This window comes from Anoplophora glabripennis, unplaced genomic scaffold, assembly GCF_000390285.2.
Source record: "Anoplophora glabripennis isolate ALB-LARVAE unplaced genomic scaffold, Agla_2.0 scaffold621, whole genome shotgun sequence".
Classification (NCBI taxonomy): Eukaryota; Metazoa; Arthropoda; class Insecta; order Coleoptera; family Cerambycidae; genus Anoplophora; species Anoplophora glabripennis.
The window spans coordinates 80580-103499 of record NW_019416712.1 but is presented as its reverse complement, the minus strand read 5'-3'; the positions used below and the strand labels follow the sequence as shown (position 1 = coordinate 103499).

Sequence of the window (22920 nt, the reverse complement as noted above, 5' to 3'; positions counted from 1 at the left end):
CACTGTTCTCGGCTCTATATATAGAAGGACGTTAACTTCACCTAAAAGTTATCCCCTGTGATTTGCCGTGATTAAATATTCCGAATTTCTTTTCATGGAATTCGTTACATTTCAGACATCCCTTGGGCTTTAAGGTTAAATCCGAGCCGTATCGCCTTATTTATAAACTCCTATTTAGCACCTATTTATAAATGAAAACATTCTATCCAAGACAAATGTTATGCATATTTACGCTTCCGAATTCTCCGAAAATAACTCGTAGTCATGTGTCTTCTCACACCACACGAGGCGAAACGGTGTAACATTGACAACATTAGCCTTAGTTCCAACGAGCATTTCACTTATGCTGAAAGTTTTAGGTCGTAAAAGACAGTTATCGGCGAATTATGTATTAAACGGCAATAAAATATATTAGTGAAAATGAGAAAAGTGTAGTGGCGCAAGTGATTATGTTAATGCAGTGTTAATCGGAACACTTTCCGGGTTAAAAATTAAATGGTAATGAATGTTGGGATTAAAGCACTGAATAATTCAGTGTGTTTTACTTCTTGCCTTTTCGAGAAAATCTTTATTTATAAGTCGTCTTAAGCGTTATAATGTGTTCTCACCTCACTGATATGATGTGGATTACATAAAAGTTTTCTTCCATGTACCTATCGGGAATTAAAAATTCTGAATTGCAGTCATTCATCCTAATTATGAATTATTAAAAAACGTACTATCTACATTTAATATTACACTTTTATGTTTCTCTGAAAGGTACTGAGCTAATTATGTCATTTTATCTGTGTAACTGGGTATTTTGCCATCATTTTTCCGCCAGTGTAAAAAGAAACGTAAGAATTAATTAAATAAACCGCGAAATAAACTCTTGCGCTAAAAGAAGTAATCACACTATTTTAGCCTGACCAAAACTCGTTCCATTTATTTTTAAAAATTTTGGTAGCTTAACTTTTGTTTGTTTATTTGCTTCTATAGCTAGACATATCATATGATATATATTTTATGTACCCAAATAAACAGAGAAAATACTAAAATTATATAGCAAGTAAAGAGCACAATAGATACAGAGCATATCTAATACGACAATTTTAAACAGTTCTCATTAAATGTGGTTGTGTGTCCTCTATCCCCCATGTGGTAAACACCAGGAAAATTAGCGAAAATAAAAGAGAAACTCGAAAAAACAATTTGAGAATGTTAATGTCAAAAAAACGGTGATATTTTTTAATAGATCGCTTAATTGCGTCTTTAAGATTACAATGACGCTTTCAGAATCATGTTTGATTGAAAATTAACGCCTGTACAGAGGCTTAAAGTTCATAACTTTTGGAGCCTCTGCTATAAACAAATAGAATTGTGCGAAAACTATTGCATCTACAGCGCCCACTTTTGGCACACTTTTAAAGTATGACAAAACCTTTAACTTGTCATAGGTTTTATAAAATTTTAACAATAAATGCGATAGTTATAAACAAATTAAAAAATGGGCACTTTTCTTGTTTTTTTGCAATAACTTTTTTGTTTATTAACCGATTTTAATTTAACAAGTCTCATTTTGTAGATAATTTTATTCCCTATAAGCTGTCTGTGAGTCACTTTTCGCTAAAATTGATGGTTTTCCCTGCAAAGTGCAAAAACTGTTTTCCTCACTTATTTGTTTAAATAGAAAAGTTAGCTAATAAAAGTTTTTGACTCACGAGACGAGAGATGTCTTGTATTATGTTCCAATTTTACAATAATCTCGCGGATAGGACTTTTTTTGAGTAAAAATTTAATTTGCTTGGTCTATATGTTTCAAACAAGTTTATGTAAGCGGTAAGATGTTCAGATGGTTTTTAGTATTACGTTACTTAATTATTCGAAAATTTGCAAATATATACATTGGTGGATTTCAAAGTCAATAAAGGCAATTTAAACCTTTTTTAAAGTGTAGTTTGTTTGCCAATAATAAGTGTACTAAATTTAGAAATGACTAGCTTAAATGAAAAAAGGATTACAGCAAAATATGAATTAAAAAAAAAATAATTTGAAGACATCTTACTCCGTTAACATTGAGCTTTCTAAAAAATGTCATATGAACTTGTACGGTTATTTTTATGACTGTTTCTCAATGCCGTATTCTCTTCTCAAATATTAAAAAATTGCGACTAATAGTAGTGCCGAAATATTTGATAAAGCACGACTACGAAAGGGCGACAGTTTGGGTACTCGCTCTCTCTTTCTAATCTAAGGAAGGAGTTGCGTTAGCCAATCACGTGCCTGCGTGGGAGAGAAAGATAGTACCCAACCTATCTCTTCCTCTCTCTCTATCATTCGTCTGCACATTTTATCTCGAAAATTGTAAAACTTTTAATAATTATTAGTTTGCACAATTACGATATAAACTTAAAATTATCTTCTTTCTACGGCATGCAAAATAATCTCATAAATTTTTGTGCTATTTTAATTTGCAAGTAAATATTAAAAATGAAAACATATATGCTGGATTTGATTTTTATTGGTATCACAGCTCTTCATTCGCATTCCTTCGACTGTATTTTTATCCTCAGAAAAGAGTAGAAGCACCTATAAATCACAACCCCTCGACCACTTCTATATTTACATTTCTAGGAAACCAAAGGAGTATGAAGATGATTTTTGGCGTCACATTTATTTACCGAATATAATTTATTGTATTCTAAAGACATGTCAAAATTAAAATATCAGTAAAATATGGAAGTGGTTTTAATTATGAATTTCTGATTCCAATTAATAATTTTTTCGAGTATTAAACATTGGACCCTGTTTAATAAAATTATTATTTCTTAAAATCTGTTTTATTTTTCTATAATGTCATATTCATCCAAAATTTTTAAATTTTGTAGAATAATAATATACAAGGTGATCCCGAGGCAATGGGCCAAAATTCATGGATAGGTTCCCGAAGCAAAAATATTGCGATTTAGCCGAACTTACCTTAGTCCAAAAGTTGATAGTTAAAGAGATACAGGGTGTTAAATGTAAAATATTATTTTAGTTTATTTCCATCTATTTCTTAAAAAATGCAAATATCTACACAAAATTTTGGGGTTTGGGGTTCTTTGGGTAGAGGAATTGAAATTTGTTCACGTGTTGGTTATTGATCATAGAGGGCGCCAGCTGCCGTAGATTGAATGTGTTGAAAACGACAAAACTTTTTTGTACTTTAAGATATCTCATCTTTGGTATCAAATTCTTATTTTCCAACTTTTTTTACACAAAAAAGGTATATTTTATGCAAGTAGCTGCCTCGCACCGTTTCCGAGATATTTGGCTTTGAAACTTCCAATGCTAATAGTTGAAATAATTAAAATAATTTAGAAATGTCAAAAACAAGGATTTATTTAGAATTAAAAATTGTAATGAACATTAAAATAGTAAACATTAGTAAAATATATACCTTTTTGACAATAATTGCTCAAAATGTCCACTTATAACTTCAATACATTTATCAACGCGTTTATTAAAATATTGTCTTATTTTAAAGTATCAATCCTTAATGTGAAATGACTTTGCAGCATTTAAAACCTGCTGCTAAAGTTCTTCTCAGGTGTTTATAGTTTCTCCATAAACAGTTAATTTCATGTAACTCCAAAAACGAAAATCTCGGCATTCTATCTGACATTTATGTATACGAGTATACAATTTAAATTGTAAGCTAAGATGTAATTTTAATTAGGTACGAATAAAACTTATAAGACAAGAGGAAAACGTCAATTATTTTATTTTGGTTCAAATCATATTTAAGAAACCTTAGCGCTAAATTAATAATACCTGTAGGTAATTATTTGTAATTTAATGCAACAGCATTGGAAGCTTCAAAGCCAAATATCTCGAAAACGGTGCGAGATAGCTACTTTCATAAAGTATGCCTTTTTGTGTAAAAAAAGTTGGAAAATAGGAATTTGGTGCCAAAGATGAGATACCTTAAAGTAAAAAAAAGTTATGTCGTTTTCATCACGTTCAATCTACTACAGCTAGTGCTCTCTATGATCTTTAACCAAAATGTGAACAGATTAGAATTCCTCTACCCAAAGAACTCTACAATCCAAAATTTTGTGAGGATATTTGCATTTGTTAAAGAATAAATGAAAAAAAAACCGAAATAATATTTTACATTTAACACCCTGTATCTCTTCAACTATCAACATTTGGACTAAGGTAAGTTCGGCTAAATCGCAATATTTTTGCGTGGGGAATATACCCATGAATTTTGGCCCATTACCTCGGGACCACCCTGTATATAAGCATTGTATATCTTTTTTCCCTGCTAATTATAAATCCTTGAATTCGTTCTCAATTTTCTAATAGTAAATTAATATTATCGTTAGTATCATTTATACATTACTCCGCTGGTTTCCAGTTTATTAGCACCAAATATGATTAGGTACAAAAATTGTCTTTTAAAAACAAGCAGTGGGTATGCAAACAAATATTTATCGCATTAATGTTTTTTGAGTTGGTATTAAATTTCATTTGGATAATTAGATCGTTTTTCTAAATTGACTGGTAATTTGTAATCTTAAAAATATAATAAATTAAAATTATCATTTTTTAAATTACACGTTTAAGTAATTATGCATTTTCTTGGAAAATAATTTTCTACTGCACTTCATAAATTACCTACACTTATATGAAAGCATTGAACTTAGAGAGTATTAATCTAGTAGATTTTCTTTGTGAAGCTATCGCTATTAATTATAAATTATAGTTTTGATATATGAAACCTAAAATATATTCCTATATACACGGTGTCCTATTTTAAATAACCCATTGTAATATCTTCTTAGAGAAGCACTTTCAGGCGAAACTATTTAGACAAAAGTTGTAGGGATCTGAGGGGGGCATTCGATAGTGACCTTGGTCAACCGTAGAGGTCATTTTTACGGGTCAATTTGGATTTTTAGATATAATAGATGTATTTTTCACACCGAAAATGGATAGAGCGGAAAATTTTGCGTTCAGATGTCTTTGTATTAAGAATCAGAGTGACCCTAAAGGGTTATTTTATGGTAAACTAAGGTTCTGAATAAGATTTCCCGATATTTTCCGGGAAAGCACTTATGACGACGGATTCTGGTTGAAAGTTTTATGGTTGATGGGATCATACGATGATAACCTTGACCATGACCTAGAGATCAAGCTTGAAGGTTCTTTGAAGGTCAAATCAAGTTACAAAATGGGAGAAATCTGTTTGCAGCCCCATTAAGTTAAAAAAAGATCGTTTATGTCCAGGTTTTTAAAATGCGCGATATAAGTGATGTGTTTTTGTATTTTCTGTTTGTCTGCTGTTTTTAGTCAGAAATTTTTTTGTTAGGCAGAACTTCTTTCATAAAAATAGCCCTTGATTGATCCATTTGGCGCAAGGGTTTTTTTCACAAATTCTTCAAATTTTTTCACAGGTGGCAAAATACCCAAAAAATAAAGAAAAATACCAAAACTATCTCATCTATCTATGTTCAAACGAAACTTTTTCCTTAAAATTATTTATTCTGATACCTAATAAAGCTCCCCGATTATAACCCGGACTATCCGATAGATTTACTGTTTTCAGTTTTATTTATTTATTTATTTTTATTTATTTATTTATTTATACAGTGTGCAGTAATGAANTTTGTTTTATTTATTTATTTTAATTACAATATCCAACGGGCAATGCCCAGTTACAGGATAAGGTTACAAACTAAAAAAAAGTAATAAAAATAGGTGAAAGAGATAAAAACTATTCTTAAACAAAATAAATACCACAAAACATAATATCTAAAACAAACAGGAAGCAAACAAATAATATTATACAATATATACAAATGAAACATACCCTTACAAACATAAAATTTAGAGTAACACTTTTTTAATTCGGGTGATACTGGAACAGAGCATAGGTATCTAAGCGGGATTCAATTTTAGAATAACCAAGAATTATTTGATGAATCGGATACCCTTTATATAAATTAGTACGATGATGTTTGACCGCGAAAACAGACAAAATAGCTATCGCCCCAGACCGCTACCACAGAAGATAAAACAACCAGAATTATATCTCGTTGTCGGCACCTTTGATCACTGATGTCTTTTGTCAGGGACCTTGAATGACATAAATTCCCCACTTTTGGTATAGAAAGTCAGGATTGTATTCAGTGAAATTTTATTGCGCTAAACAGGGATGTACTAACAAAAAAGCCAGGAATTTATGTGCAGCAGAAAATGAGGTTAATCATGCAAAAGACTTATTTATTTATTATTTTTAAGTTAAACCAGTCTATTAATGAAATTATTCAATGTTAAAAATATTTATAGTTAAGATCAAACTACTGAATAATTACATATTCAATATTTGTTAAAATAATTTAATATAATTTATAAGTACAAGGCAAAAAATGAAAAATTAAAAGAATTGTGTAAACAAACATACAGGGTGTCCCGCTCACGTTTCAAAAAAATTTGTGTGCAAGTTCCTCTTGGTAAAATAATGGGGGTAGTTCATGTAACCTTTTTTTTTCGTAGACGCCCTGTTTTAGAGATACAGTGGGTTGAAGTTGTTACTTTCCAAATGGTTTTCCTTAATTATCTATAAATCGGCTAAAGATCAAAATGTCAAAATTTGTACACGAGTAAACATCAACTGTGCGTTAAGAATAATTTGCAAACGGTTTATTTCTGAAAAGCATTGTCGCCGATACAGGTAATTGCAAAAAAATATGTTAAGTCAATTACATTTCTAAACGGTTCTGTAAACTCTAAAGCATACTACAAAAAAGGCATACTTCGAAATTCGGAAGCATATACCATTTTCGAGAAAAATTAAGTTGCATTTTTTTTGCTCACATAAGCGGCATAACAAAATATTAAATTGAAAGAGGACTTTACCATTGAATGGGCTGAAGACATTTATCTACCAACAGTATTTGCATTTAAGACTATAACTTTAATTTCTTACGAATCACATTAAACGACAGTTAAATTGTAAAACATTATATTAACTAAAAAAAAAATTAATTTATTTTCAGATTGTTGTAAACTAACATTTAAAAAAGTAAATTAAAATCAGGAAACGCCATATTTCTTTTCAACACCACAATTCCTAGTTTTTATATTGTCTTTTATTTTCTAACACTTCATTTGTCCTTAGTTTTACAGTACCTTATAGAATAATTATATATACACTCGAACAATCATTTATTTACACCACAACAAAATAAATCACGTAAAACGACGCCAATGCTCAACGCTCGGGATAACAAACGACAAACAGGCTCATAAAATGGCTAAAATGCTTTTGTAACTACGCCACTTTGTTCGTGTACCAAAAGTGGGGGGTGCGTGCACCGATCTGCGCGAATACCCCCTCCTCGCCAACTTATAATTCTGATTGTTTTATTCTGTGCCGCTACTGGAATGGGCCGGTAGTTTTAAGGCTTCCCCAAACAGGCGCGATATAGGGAGCATTCTAATCGCAAGCGTTACAGCGATATCGCGATAACGCAGTATCGCCTAGAAACTTTCAAACAGGTGCGTTTGTGATATGAACGATCGTGTACTCCCATCCAATTACGCATGCGTGTATGGGTAACAAACAAAATACTACGTTGCCTTATTTTATTCAAAATTTCATACAAAACATTACGTTCCGAAAGTAAAAAATATAAACTCGCTTTTCGTTTCTAATTAGCTGAGGAACTAATGTATAAAATACGCCTTTATCTTCTCTTGAGGCGTTTAGGTCATGAATCCACAATCTTCAAAAAATAAATTAAAGTTANTTTATGGTAAACTAAGGTTCTGAATAAGATTTCCCGATATTTTCCGGGAAAGCACTTATGACGACGGATTCTGGTTGAAAGTTTTATGGTTGATGGGATCATACGATGATAACCTTGACCATGACCTAGAGATCAAGCTTGAAGGTTCTTTGAAGGTCAAATCAAGTTACAAAATGGGAGAAATCTGTTTGCAGCCCCATTAAGTTAAAAAAAGATCGTTTATGTCCAGGTTTTTAAAATGCGCGATATAAGTGATGTGTTTTTGTATTTTCTGTTTGTCTGCTGTTTTCGGTATGAGATTTTTTTGTTAGGCAGAACTTCTTTCATAAAAATAGCCCTTGATTGATCCAGTTGGCCCAAGGGATTACTTCACAATTTTTTAAAATTTTTTCACAGATGGCAAAATACCCATAAAAATAAAAAAAAATTAAAACTAGGTCACAAATAAATAACTTCAGATAATATCTCAACTATCTATGTGCAAACGAAACTTTTTCCTTAAAATTATTTATTCTGATACCTATTAAAACTCCCTGATTATAACCCGGACTGTCCGGTAGATTTACTGTTTTCGGTTTTATTTATTTATTTTTATTTATTTATTTAGATTTAAAACCCAACGGGCAATTCCTAATTGCAGGATAAAGTTACAAACTAAAAAGAAAGTAAGAAAGATACAGGGTGTTTCAGTTCGAGTGAATCAAACTTTAACCACAAATAGAACTCAATAAATAATTCAGAATTGCCTTATAAAGCAAGGGTCTAAGTCTCACCGTTTTCACTATACAGGGCCGTACTAGCCAGTTGTGAAAATCATATTATTTACGAAACCTTTGGTCTGCTTATAACAAATTCAAAAAAAAAAATGGATGAATAATCAAGTCTTATCAGAAAAACGGCCTCCCATTCAACTGAGATTTGCGGTAAAACGATACACTATACCGATTTTCAACAGGTATACTTTTTTTATGTAGGATTGTCCACGGAATCAAAAAATGAATCCCAAATGTTTGATATTTCATTGGCGTAGAAGCTGGGGTAAAAAATCCCACTTGCTTTATAAGACAATTCTGAACTATTTATTGAGTTCTATTTGTGGTTAAAATTTGATTCACTCGAAGTGAAACACCCTGTATGTCAAAGATATAAATTAATTCTTAAAACGAATAAATACCACAAAATATAATATCTAAAACGAACAGGAAGCAAACAAATAATATTATACAATATATACAAATGAAACATACCCTTACAAACCTAAAATTTAGAGTAACACTTTTTAAATTTGAGTGATACTAGAACAGAGCATAGGTATCTATGCGGGATTCAATTTCAGAATAAGAATTCAAGAATTATTTGATGAATCGGAGACCCTTTATTTAAATTAGTACGATGATGTTTGACCGTGAAAACACAGACAAAAAAGCTATCGCCCCAGACCGCTACTGGAATAGGCTAGCAGTTTTAAGGCTTCCCCAAACAGAGGCGATATAGGGAGCGTTCTAATCGCAAGCGTTACAGCGATATCGCGATAACGCAGTATCGCCTAGAAACTTTCAAACATGTGCGTTTGTGGTATGAACGATCGTGTACTCCCATCCAATTACGCATGCGTGTATGGGTAACAAATAAAATACTACGTTGCCTTATTTTATTCAAAATTTCATACAAAACATTACGTTGTCATCCAAAAGTAAAAAACATAAACTCGCTTTTCGTCTCTAATTAGCTGAGGAACTAATGTATAAAATACGCCTTTATCTTCTCTTGAGGCGTTTAGGTCATGAATCCACAATCTTCAAAAAATAAATTAAAGTTATGACTCTAAAAAAATTATTTCGATACAATTTCTAACAAATTTAGTCAAATTATAGTAAACTTTTGTACGTCTGGATTCTCTTAGATGATCTGCTTCTTCATCGTCATCAACTGCAACCAGAAGCAGAACTTCTTCGTCATCTAAGGATGATTCCATGTCCATTAGTTTATGTACAGGTAAATGTAAGAAAACGCGTGATCAACTACGCGATTTATGCCCAGAGGAGTATAGAACGTAGTATCGTTAGATCTATTTGTCGCGATAACAACGCATCGTGCGATAATCGCTTTAGTTTGATAAGAGACACACGTTTGCATTTAAAATGCAAGGAATTGATTTATCGCGCAATACTATATCACAGTGCTTAACGTCCCATATCGCGTCTATTTGGAGAAGCCTTTAAATTTCCGAATTGTCGATAGAGTACACCACCAGCAGAATTTTAGGAAGAATCAAATGCAGCGGCCCGCATTCCTACGCGTATCCTAGCAACATATAAACAGCAACTTTGGCAATGCTGCCAAGCGTACTTACGGATTTATTTTGTCCACTTTTTTTATCAATATCTGTTTTTTGCGTTACTGTATTTACTTAAATGTATGATGTAGGTATTGATAAAAATGTTCTAAAAAAAAATAAAAATATTGTCATATAGTAAAAAGGCCGTATAACTCGGAAACGGTGCGTTGAGTCGAAAAAAGTAATTAAAAAAATCTCCTCACACCTCTGGTTCTGGTTGTCCCTTCTGCGTTGAATGCTAAAGGTCCGAAGTCTATATGTGGAAAATAAATTTCGGAAACAAGAGGCGTGTGAGGTGATACAGTAAAAAAAGGTCTTATAACTCAGAAACGATGCGTTGAATCGGAAAAATAATTAAAAAAATCTCCCCACACTCCTGATTCTGATTGACCGTTCTGCCTTGAATGAAAAATGTCCGAAGTCCGTATATGTCAAAAAACAAAAGAGTTAAAAAAATTGCAACAGCAGTAGCGAACGCATTATCTTATATCTGCATTGATTGATGATTCGTTGTGTTTTTTAAATAAATTTCGTATTCAATTACTCCTTGAGGTTCCAGCAATTTTACATTATGTAAATTTTTTTGAACACCTTGTGTCACAAATATGAGCACTACCAATGGCATCCATGATATGCAGCACTTGTGTCAATAATTATTTTACCTATCTAAAGAAATCAACAATAAGAGAACAGTACCCATCTAAGGATACACAACCAGTATAATGCAATTTTTTAAACATAGGTGTTAATATCGTTGTAAATTGGAAGTCGACGCATTAATTTCAAGTTTTTGAATTCTCCCATTCCAAAGTGATATAAAATAAATAATTAATTAGGTAAATTCATAGTTTTAATTCTAATTTGATTTATTTTATTTAGCTTTTAACACAAATTTGATTTCCAGACAAAAGATAAGTTCCAATCTCTTTAATTATATAATAAATAATTTCAGTTATAAATAATTCTACTTCTGAAAGATATAATAGCCAGTACTTTCATTTGACAGTATTTCAATCACTACGTTATTTTCATTTACTATTTTTTTTTTAATGTAGCTGCAACGACCGATTCGAATATAAACGAGTAATAAATCGACAGTGATTGTCGTACGATACTGAACCTTTTTTTGTGTAAACGAAAAGGAATAAACCCCAAAATGTGCTATATAACCAAGTCCGTTACGATCATCATAACGCTATATACAGTGTCAAACGTCAGTCCCATTCCCTATTCGAAATACAGTGACTACTCGTCACACAAGGTGTACACAAGGAACATAACTTTAAGACAGGGCACGCTGCGAGGTGTAGTGCACGGACCCAAAATGAACAGAGACTTGCCACTCGTGGAAGTGTATCGGGGTATCCCCTATGCAGCGCCACCCATCGGGGAATTGAGGTTCATGCCACCGGGTGGTGCTCCTTCGTGGTTTGGGATCAAGTATGCAGACACTTTCGGTCCGGTCTGTCCTCAGCAATTCCCGGATGAGAGGAATATGGCTTACTACAGGAAGGAGTACTTTTTAAGGCTTAAGAAATACTTGCAGGACCAGAACGAGGACTGCCTGTATCTGAATATCTACGCTCCTTATCAAGGTAAGATTCGTTAGTTTCATTCAACTATTGTTAAATTTCTTGGGTTGTAACAGAGATGTGATAAACTATATGGCGCTGGTTATCATTCATTAGTCCAGGAAAGTTAGGCATACAAAGACGGAAAAGCGAACTTTTGTACTCTAAAATTTCTTTATAGAAAAATGTAGGTTATGAGGTCAGATCACCTAAATTGGAAAGCACATGTAGATATTTTGTGCTCAAAATTATCTTCTCAAATATTCGTATTACGACAACTTAAAAATTGATTACCTCATGATATTCTAAGATTTGTTTATTTGTTTCTAATAAATGGCTATTTGACTTACGGGATTTTATTTTGGGGGAATTCAACATCGTTTAAGAGAGTCTTCTGCTTGCAAAAATCGGCTATACGCAATATCAGTAATTCTTCACCAAGTACTCATTGTCAGCCAATATTTAAAGAACTAAAAATTCTTCCATTACCCTGTTTGTATATACCTACTAGAGTTATTCACTCAACATTCACCGTAACATAAAGGAGCTTAGACACAATTATGAAAATCATAATTGTAATACAAGACATGCTGATGATCTGATTGAGCTGAAATCCAGGATTGACATTGCTAAAAAATAGTTTGGGCTTAAAACTTTATAACATTTTAATAAGTAGATTCGCTCAACACAAACCTGACGTAATGAATTTTAAACTTTTTAAGATATTTATCAAGCGCTACTTAAATAAAAATTGTTTTTATATCGTTCAAGAGTATATCAATAAATTGACATTTAAATAAATTTTACATATTCACTTACGGTCCTCTTTTTATATTTTTTATATTTTATTTATATTTGTGACACAACATGTACCTTTTGTATATAAAATTGTGAATAAACAATACAATAAGCTTAAAGTCAATTATTAAGGCTATTTCAAGGTCAACCTCGATTTTTTAAAAGGAAACCCATATTTTTATCACAGGAAGTATTTCTTCCCGTAGAATACAAACTGACCTCAAAACCTACATTTTTCTATGAAAAAATTTGTGAATAAAAGGTTCGCTAATTTTTTCCTTATTTTCCTGGACTACATAGGAAGTTATAAATATGTGAAACCTTAGCGGACTACTTGTATAAAAGAAGTATACAATTAAGTTACTTTATAATTTTAATTAAGTTACATTTATTGCTGTTACATCACTATTCTGTAAAAGTTAATTTATTTCATTAAAATCGCCTATAAAAATTTGCTAAGAATGTTGTTACAACAAAACTATGAGATGCTCTGTAGAATTTGGTTTTCGCTGATTTATAAACGTTTATACTGCAATTATCTTATAGGACTTCTGTTCATGTAATTTATAATACCTAAACCATGTATCAATCTGCGGATACCTATAAAACTATTCTCTAAGCGTTTGGTGACCATTAATAAAACAGATTTATTGGGATTGTTCTCAGCACATTATTGAAGAAAGCATATTGTACACAGCCGTAGCTGCCAAACAATTAAATAAAACTTACTAAACAGTTAAAAAACAACAAAAACATTAAACACTATAATATTTTACTTGTCGTGTATATAAAACATGGAATCCGTGAATTTATTACATTATTTTTGTTTGGAAGTAGATAAAAGTATACAGAGGCAATGGAATATTAATGGAAACTACAACTTTTTGTAATACGCCAGTGTCAAAATAAAAAATATATAAAGGGTGTCCCATAATCAACGCAGGATTTGAATTGTACGCCACTTTCATTCCGAAGAGTTGGCAGCATTGTGCACATGTTGTAGTAAACACGTTGCGGTTAGAAAATGTAGTGCTATACAACGGAGGAGCGAGTGAAGATTGTGAAAATTCATTACAAGTACCGAGAGTGTGTAGCTGAGACTCGTGAAATTTTCGCCCCAAATGAGACAACTCTAAATAAAATAAGTTCGGTTGCAGATAATAAAAATATAGGTTGGCCTCGTACTGGTCGTAAATATTGCCATGGTCAGTGATAATGTGGCGGAAATTCACGTAACTTCAGTGCGCCGTCGATCACTGCAATTAAATATTTCAAAAAGCACAATGCAACGGATTTTAACAAAAGATCTGCATCTGCTTCCATTCAAGATTCAGACAATACAGGAACTGAAACCAAACGATCATTTAATGCGCAGGACATTCGTTGATTGAATGTTGAAGAATCAACAAGTAGACGGTGAATTTGCTAAAAAAAAATCAACTTTAGCGACGAGACACTATCTTAGTGGGTATGTGAACAAGCAAAACTGTCGAATTTGGGGCAGAAACAATTCTGGGGTTGTTAAAAAACGATCACTGTATACCCAAAGAGTGACAGTGTGGTGTAGAGTTTACGCTGGTGGTTTTTTTGTAATTAATTTTCACACTTTTCATAAGCTCATCCATCGTCCGCATCCATTTTGTCCGCAATGTGTTTACAACACAATGCTGACCACTCTTGAGAATGAAAATAGCGTGTAATTCAAATCCTGCGTTACTTTTGGGACACCCTTTATATAATGTATTTAATAGTAATTCTTTGGATAACATATTTGCCTATAGTAGTATTTTTATAGTTATATAAATATGGTTTGTAAGATGGAATGGATTATGTTATTATATACCTACCTGTAAAATAAAAATAATTAGAAAATAAAAATTAGTGTCACAATAATTTTAGCAACAAAACACTATTGTGAAGTATATTATTCTGGAAAATATATCATTCTACTATCTATATATAAAACACTATCTCATTATTCTATATATAAAAATTATATTTTAATTTTATTTTTGATGTTTTGATCAATATTTGTTATTTTTCGTGTGCTGAAGGATTTCGACGAATTGAAATCTTAATCAATTAGCTTTTATAGAATTCCACTAAATATGATCATATTTTATTTCACATTTCAAATACATCAAAAATGTTTAAAAACTGTTGCTGAATGGAGTTAAAATACTATATATATATAACTATTTTATATTTATCGTTTACTAATGTGAACATTTTCACAAATATTCTGCAAAACCGTCACGGAGATAAAATAAATTAAAGAATATTGTTCTAAAAACTAAACTATAAACATTTCGCGTTTAAAAGAGTTCATATCAGGTTATTCCTATAATTAAAACTTTGTTGACTCACTTAAAGCCATATTTTTCTACGTTTGAACTGAAACAAAATCTTTTAACGACTCATTGTCAGTTCATAAAACGGAAACTAAAATAGTTTTCTTTACAACGGCACTAGAGGACGTGAAAATAATTAATTTTGCATAAATGTTCCCAAAACCTGTCTAATATACAGGGTGTATTTTCACGTCCTCTAGTGGAGTTGTAAAGAAAACTATTTTATTTTCCATTTTATGAACTGAGTTGTTTTTGTTAAAAGATTTTGTTTCAGTTCGAATGTAGAAAAATATAGTTTTAAGTCAGTCAACGTGTGACCCCTATTAAGATATTATTAGAAATATGGCAATTAATTTGTAAACCTTACAATAAATAGGACTCCATAATACACTATACCAGTAGTTAAGAAATATATTAATAACCAATCCTTTTCCAACATTTAATATGTGCTGGGTGTACATATTATGTCGACTTAACCATTGATATCAACGTTAAAATATTTTTTTGGAAATTTGACATTTTCAACGATTCTGTTTGGTCAAAATATAATCTGTATTGTTACTTTTGAAAAATTGAGTAGACAAAGTGTCTTTTTCCTACAATATATCAAAAGAATTGATTAGGAAATCTGGTTTTTGTAAAATGTAGAGGTAATCCTCAATTTTATTAAAAGTAAGTAAAATTTATAATAATGTCCCAAGTTACAATTCTGATGACATGTGGATACCCTGTATACATTAAATGTTGAAAAATTACTGTCTTTTATGCGTTTCTTAAATGATATAATACATATATATTTCTAAGTTTTAAGTATAAAATCAGCGACCATTCTTCTAATTATTTCAATATAAATCATTTTTCAATAGTTCACTTCCTTAGCGTTAGCTAAGAATCTTCGATCTACTTTTGTTGTTTTCGAGTTGGGCTCTATAGGAATGAACCTGTTGTCAGAACCCATAGGCTCGCCCTAATGGTAATTTCGGTTCTTGTGAAAGAGACCTTATCGAATAAAAAAAAGAAAATTGAAAATCAATCCACGAATTTCCAGATAAGGTGGTGCTGCTTAAAGTGGAATACACTGTAGACATCACTAACTGAAAACCTGCTGAGACATAGCAGTTTATTAATCGTTTTAAAGATAAAAATAATGTATTTTTTTTTGCTTCGACGAACGGAACCACTCCCTAAACTTGAACCAGTTTATAAGCAAAAAATAAACATGTATTATTTTCAAAAATAAAACAATAATTGTTATACAGGGTGTCCGCAAATTTCAGCGACAACGTTTGACTGCATGTTCACGACGATGAATTATGAAGTGACCGCAGTGTATCAAGACAACTAAATGTATGTAAAATTGATGTTCATAAAACTTTAAAAAAGCAACTTCTTCGGTCATTTCATTTAACTCCCGCTCAAAAACTTGAAAATTTAGATCCCAACGCACGTTTACAATTTTGCCGCTTGTTGGTGAATGGCTTCGCAGAAGATAATAATTTGCTTCAAAATTGTTTTGTACCCACGAATCTTGTTTTATAAGGAACGGAGTTGTACATTTTCATAATTTGGATGTGTGGAGTGATGAGAATCCTAAAGTAACACGACAATAATGACATTACCAGATAGCCATAGCAATCAACATCTTGTTTTCATCGCCTACTGAACTCAAAGTTTTAAATCCGTGGTACAGCTACGCAAACCAAAATGAACAGACCTGCAAATAATGCGATTTTTCTCAAGAATGGCTTTCTGTAGGCGATTTTCTCTATGTCAAATGAAACGACCTTTTCAATGCTGCTACCCGTTTTAAAAAAATACGACCACTGTAAAAGTTTCGATCGCTAAAAGAAAGAGGTAACCGGAGAAAACTATCACCCAGTATATTGATTTAAGCTTTAAGAAATAATACGCAATAATAGTCCAAATAAATGTACCAAATTTTAACGCGATCAGTAAAAGGGTTATGAAGTTATTAAATTGTTTTATTTTTGACAACCCTGAAGGCTTAAAACTCAAAAATCAAAAATTTTTTATTTAACTTTTTTTCGTAGATCGTATTTATTCATCGTCGTGAATATGAAGTTAAACGTTGTCGGTGAAATTTGTGGACACCTTGTATTTTCTATAATTTGATTGTTTGCAACTATCTGTTTTTGTGATTTCTGTGTCTGTGTCTATTTTAAGAGTTTGTCCTAAACCACGTAAACAAATTCGAATAATTAATTTTGCGTTATTCCTGTAATTAATATTAATTAAAAAATATTGAAATACAATAACAACAATATCATTCCATTTTTAACTTGAATTAGACTTCTTCGTATATAATCCCAATAATATTGTATACGAAGAAATCTAATTCAAGTTAAAAATGAAATTATATTGTTATTGTTTTTCAATATTTTTTAATTAGTATTAATTATAGGAATAACGCGCAACGAATTCTTCGAATTTGTTTACGTGTTTTAGGCCTAGCTCTTAAAACAGACACAGACACAGAAATCACAAACATAAGTAGTTGCAAAATTAAAGATCAAATTATAGGAAATACAACAATTAGGTATTGTTTTATTTCTGAAAATAAATATTGTAAAATAATAGAGTCATGTTTATTGCTTATAAACTGGTTCAAGTTTAGGGAGTTTCGCCCATGCAAAAAATGCATTTTTTTACCAGAGGACGTGCAGAGGGGACCCGGACAGGGACCTGAACCAATCTTAGGTATCACACGAGGCAGCATTAACGGGGCCCTAAATAAATGGGCCTATCAAACATTAGGTTATAATTGGAGGAGAAATAGAGGATGTAGGCAGCCCCATAGTTTTATACATGGACCTAGCAAATCCAAGACGAGATGGCTGCTGAGCCTCGGTCGAAAAGCCCTAAACCAAATGGTGGGGGTTCTGACAGGCCACTGAAGACTTAGGAGGCATTTAAGCTTAATAGGAATTGAAGAGGACCCTCTATGTCCGAAATGTGGCGAAGGGGAGGACACCTCTGTCCACCTTCTGGGACAGTGTGCAGCCTTTGGGAGAATAAGACATAAAGTCTTTGGTGCTGAAGAGCTGCAAGGGGTTGAGGTGAGAGACCTTCCATGGACCAAAATCCTGGCGTTCATCAGGGCATCGGGTAGGTTCGAGGAGGGTCAGAGGCAGAGAGTGGTTAGGTGATGGGACGGCGGGGTAGGCAAAAAGGGGCCACTTGTGGCTTAATTGCCAGGCTGAGGCCGCCCCTTTTACTACTACTACTACTACTACTACTACTACTACTACTACTACTACCAGAGGACGTGAAAATAAATAATTTTACATAAATGTTTCCAAAATGCGTCTAATATACAAGGTGTTATATTTTCTGAAAAGGCATGTCAATGGGACTAGTTTTCAACTACCCCACCAGAATGAGCAGGAGCCCCATCTAATTGCAATCACCTCCTTAAGACTAAAGGTCTAGCATCAAATAAAAATCTTGCTCAACAAATTGAAGAAAGCCTAATAAGTTGAATTTTACTGGGAAATTAATGATTATAAATAATAATTTTAAATAATTGTGTCATATTTCAATAAATGTGTAACAAAAACTTAATAATTTTCCATAATCATGTACTACATCATAAAATATATGTTTCCGGGTCGATATTCTACAACGGATGCTAAATTTTATTTTCCGCTTCGTGATAGTAATTATTCGATTTCATTTTTAATGGGAAAGCCCAGAAAGTGTGATGTAAGTAAGACTTAATAATTGGCGTGAAATGGGTCCAGAGCTGTGGCTGCTGTTATAATTGCATGATGATTAAATGGCTTAAGGGCCAGGGCCAGATACTGAAAAAGTCGACCCTTCACAAGCCCGGAAGACATGTAATACTAATTTTACTTCAAACTTTCATGGATTTCCATGTCTTAAATCCCCTCTAGTTACGCAGTTTCTTTTCACCGAGAATGTCCAGAGTGTTGTGATATAGAATTACATTTCCATTAAGCGGGTATTAAGGGATTTGTCGTTTTGAGATGGGGAGACGCAATTGCAATGTACGAATAGACTTGGAGAAAATTTGTCAAGAAGTTGAATAAGAGACGTGAATAAATGCGAAAATAGTTCCATTTCGAAACTGCTGAGTTGATTGAACATTTCCATTATAATTATTTTAAGTGTTTTAGACCTAATATATAGAGTGTTTCTTAATAACGTGCTAACATTTAAGGAGGTAATTCTTAGGTCCATTTTAAGAAAAAAACTTCATATGAACATATGTTCTAAAAGTCTTAACTTTTCAACTACAGGGTGCTAAAGTTTTATGAAAAAACATTCTTTTATTATAACTGGTATTACCTACCCTACATATTTTTTCAAAATTGGTACACGTTTTCTATTCATCAAAATCCATTTTTTGATGTACAAACAATTTTATTATTTTTGCCAGTGGCGTCTGTACAGGTTTTGTATTGAATATTTTTGAAGAAAAATATGTTACGCCACTGCTTTTTCTTTAAGCAAAAATCATTTTTGAAATCCTCATTCCTTTCTGAGCAAATGTGGTGTCTTGAATTTTTTCGTTTGACGTACGTATTTCGCATAAAAAAATTAAATTCATTCATTTGCATCTTATTTACGAGAAAAAAAAATACATAATTTTGAACAATAATTTATTTATTTAAGATAATAACTTTTAAACATTGAAATTATGAAATTACAGTAATCTACATACATTTTGGATCGGTAAAAGAAAATTACCCTGACATGACGTGACATTTGTCTTCAAAAATATTCAATACAAAACCTGTACAGACGCCACTGGCAAAAATAATAAAATTGTTTGTACATCAGAAAATGCATCTCTAAGTATTTTGTTATCTCTAAATATTTCTTTTAATGAATTGTTAATTCTTTGTTATTTTAATTCTTCTTTTAATATGTGCATACTACTGATTATTGATGTCGTTGTAATATTTGTATTTTGACTTTTTCTATACTAAACTAGTGGAAAAAATTAAGGGATAAAAAAAAAATCTAAATTTTCGGCGATTTTTCAAATGGCTGTATCTTTGATAAAAATGGTCGTGTTGGATTAAAAAAAAAAAGCAATTTGAAGTTTGAAATTTCCAATTTTTGGATCTTGCAAACAAAAATAAGTAGATAACACGTATCGCGCAATATTAATGAATATCATGAAAAAAAATTTTTCGAAATTTTTTTTGATCTTATTTTTGGTGTACGGACTTGAAAAAATGATTTCCAACTTAACCACCTTATGGATTAGATAGGTTGTTCGTTTGGAACTTGAAAATCAAATTATGGCTTCTATTGTATACACAGTTGAATTAATAATAATCAGTTTTTTGTTATTATCCACAAAATTTAACCATAGCAATTATTTTGTATTTTTTTCTGTTGTGGTGTTCTTGTCTAGTTATATATATATTTAAATTCATTTGTTATTATTTTCTTATTTATCTGCATATGCAGTATTATAATCATTATATTTTCATTTACTTATTATCTCTCATATTTTTATTTTATATTATATGGAATAGGGTTATGTTGAAATGCAGTTTTACTAAAACTTCGCCTTATCCATTTATATTATAATTGTTTTTCTTTCTATTATTAGGGAGAAATAAAGACCAATTATTATTATTATTATTANATTCCTGGTTGATTTCCAATGAAAAATCCGTTTCAATTAAAATCCTACCTGATCCTGTTTCGAAAATATGTATATTTTTTACTTTTTATATAGTCTATCCAGAGTATTAATACTGAAGTATGCACATGTGGCGAAAAAATTACTATACTAGTACATAATCAATTTTGTGTGCTTGTGTATGCGTGCGAGCGTGCATATGTGCATTTCTGTCCGTGAATATAAGATATTATTTCCACACCATCTACGAGATAAATATCATGGCACGCTTTTTTTAAAGTGGTGTCCCCTGTAGGCCTAGTCCACTGCATGTAGCTGCTCAATTTCTAAATATTATATCTATTTGCATATGAAAAAATTATCTCATTTATTTGAAATAACTATTTATAAATGGTGTGAAGAAAATGTAACCACTGCTTTAAATAATCTAGTCAAAAAAAGATGGATCATCAATTGAGTTTATTTTAAATTTTTCCCAATATTTTAAAAACTCTCGGTGAACAGATTCGGCCTGCTCGGACCATAGTCCCAGACCATCATTGTTCAAGTACAGAAGGCTATCTTTCAAATGATCCAAAAGAACGTGAATTTTTAAAGTTTAAGAAACTCCTGTACTCTCAAAAGCTTTGCGAAGTTTTGTCAAATCTTCGTCTATTTCGTTTATATCAGCTTTTTTTGTAGAAATAGATGAGGACTAATAAAATTATTACAAGAAAACGGTTAATAGTACAAAAAATTTGTATGAAAAAAAAATTGAAGAAAACTCGTTAGTTATTGTTAAGTTATTTGCAAATAACTAAACATTTTTGGTAACTCTGACAAGTTTAACTAAACCGTTTTGTCTTAACTCTAAGAATTTGTGGTAGTTATAAAACTACCACGGATACATAACGGAACACTATGTTCCAAAACTGGTACACCTTGTATATTACAAGAACGTTTCGAAGTATAATAAAGGAAATGACTAGTTTTGTATTGGTCTACTGCATCTGGAAAATTTGAAACAAACTGAACCAGTGTTATTCCCAATTGTATGTTTGTTTATAATCTGCTTGAAATTCTGTTGACGTTTCCGTGTTTCAAAATACGGCCAACGTACGATGCCATCTAGTGTAGCTTCAAGCTTATTTTATGTTTACCTTTATCTATGATTTCAAGGAACGCAATCATCACGGAAATTATTGAGTTAAAGTGTAATTGAGTTGGTTGGTTGTAAACGTAACATTTTTCTGTAGCAGTTTTTGTTTGTAGATGCAGTTAATTTAATTTTGAAGTTTTTCGCACGTTCCGTTGGTTATCTTTTGATTTTATTTACTTTTTACTGAATCATTTCAACAATATTTTCTCCTTTATGTTTATTTATCTATATTGTTATATGTTTGATACATTCTATTGTCTTATATTTGCTTATTCAGCTAATGTTAAATTTACGTACAATCGCCAATGGCAATTATTATGACTTTATTACTATACAGTGCGTCCCAGAAGTAACGCAAAAAATTCACATTTTATTTTGTGTTGAGTTTCCACAAAAACGCTAAAACACGTCAATTAGTAAATTGGATTTGTCACGTTGTTTAAACCTTTTTTGTGCTATGTTTCATAAACCTATGATGTCATCGACATTTTTTTTAAATAGCAGCACCTAATTTTTTAAGCATAAATGGATAGTCCTTTTGAAGGGAAATACGTCGATATAGGGTTTGGCCTACTTTACTTTGACAGGAGCGAAAAAAAAAGCCAACGATTGGAATGAACATGGTTTGAATTAATAACAAAAATAGGTATCACAAACTTATGCGCGAACAGTGCTATAGCAAAAAATCTGTTTTGGTTTATTGTTGGCATATGTTTTTATGTAGATTAGGTAGATACACCCGATCACAGTGGCTATGTAAGTATTGTTCTGAAGACGACAGTTAGCGAATGCAATAGTGCCTCATATCATTGTCACAGTTACAAATACCATAACTTTACATTACGATGGTGTTGTGTTTAAATGAGAAACAAAGAACTGAAATCCTAATTATGGTTGAATACGGAGATATAGGATCCGTAGTTATGATGAAATATGTCAATTATTCAATGCCAAGTATCCAGAACAACCAATACCTCCGTGTACAGTATGCAGATTAGTACCCAAATTTGAAGACGCTGGCCATGTTAGAAATGTGTCTAGATCTAGAAGGCCAACGACAGTGACAGAAAATGATAGGCAAAATGTTATGTTTAGCTGTCACTGAAAATCCACACATTGCCATTCGTCGTATCGCCGCAAACGCCAACATATCAGTACATAAAAACGTACCTACAATCAACCAAAACACAAAACATCCCCAAATTTCCATTTTATACTGTGGCACTGTTCTCGCATCAGTTTATGATACCTACTTTTGTTGTTATTTTAAACCATGTCCATTCCAGTCATTGGCTTTTTTTT

The 22920-nt window shown here is 31.8% G+C and overlaps 1 protein-coding gene across 1 annotated transcript; it reads left to right on the top strand.

Annotated features, from left to right (window-relative positions):
* Positions 1 to 344: 344 nt before the first annotated feature.
* LOC108911773 (neuroligin-4, X-linked-like) lies at positions 345 to 11714 on the top strand (the record flags this gene model as incomplete). Its single annotated transcript, XM_018716794.1, has 2 exons — positions 345 to 498; positions 11175 to 11714. A coding segment is annotated over exon 2 (439 nt), but the record flags the coding sequence as incomplete, so codon positions are not given.
* Positions 11715 to 22920: the final 11206 nt, after the last annotated feature.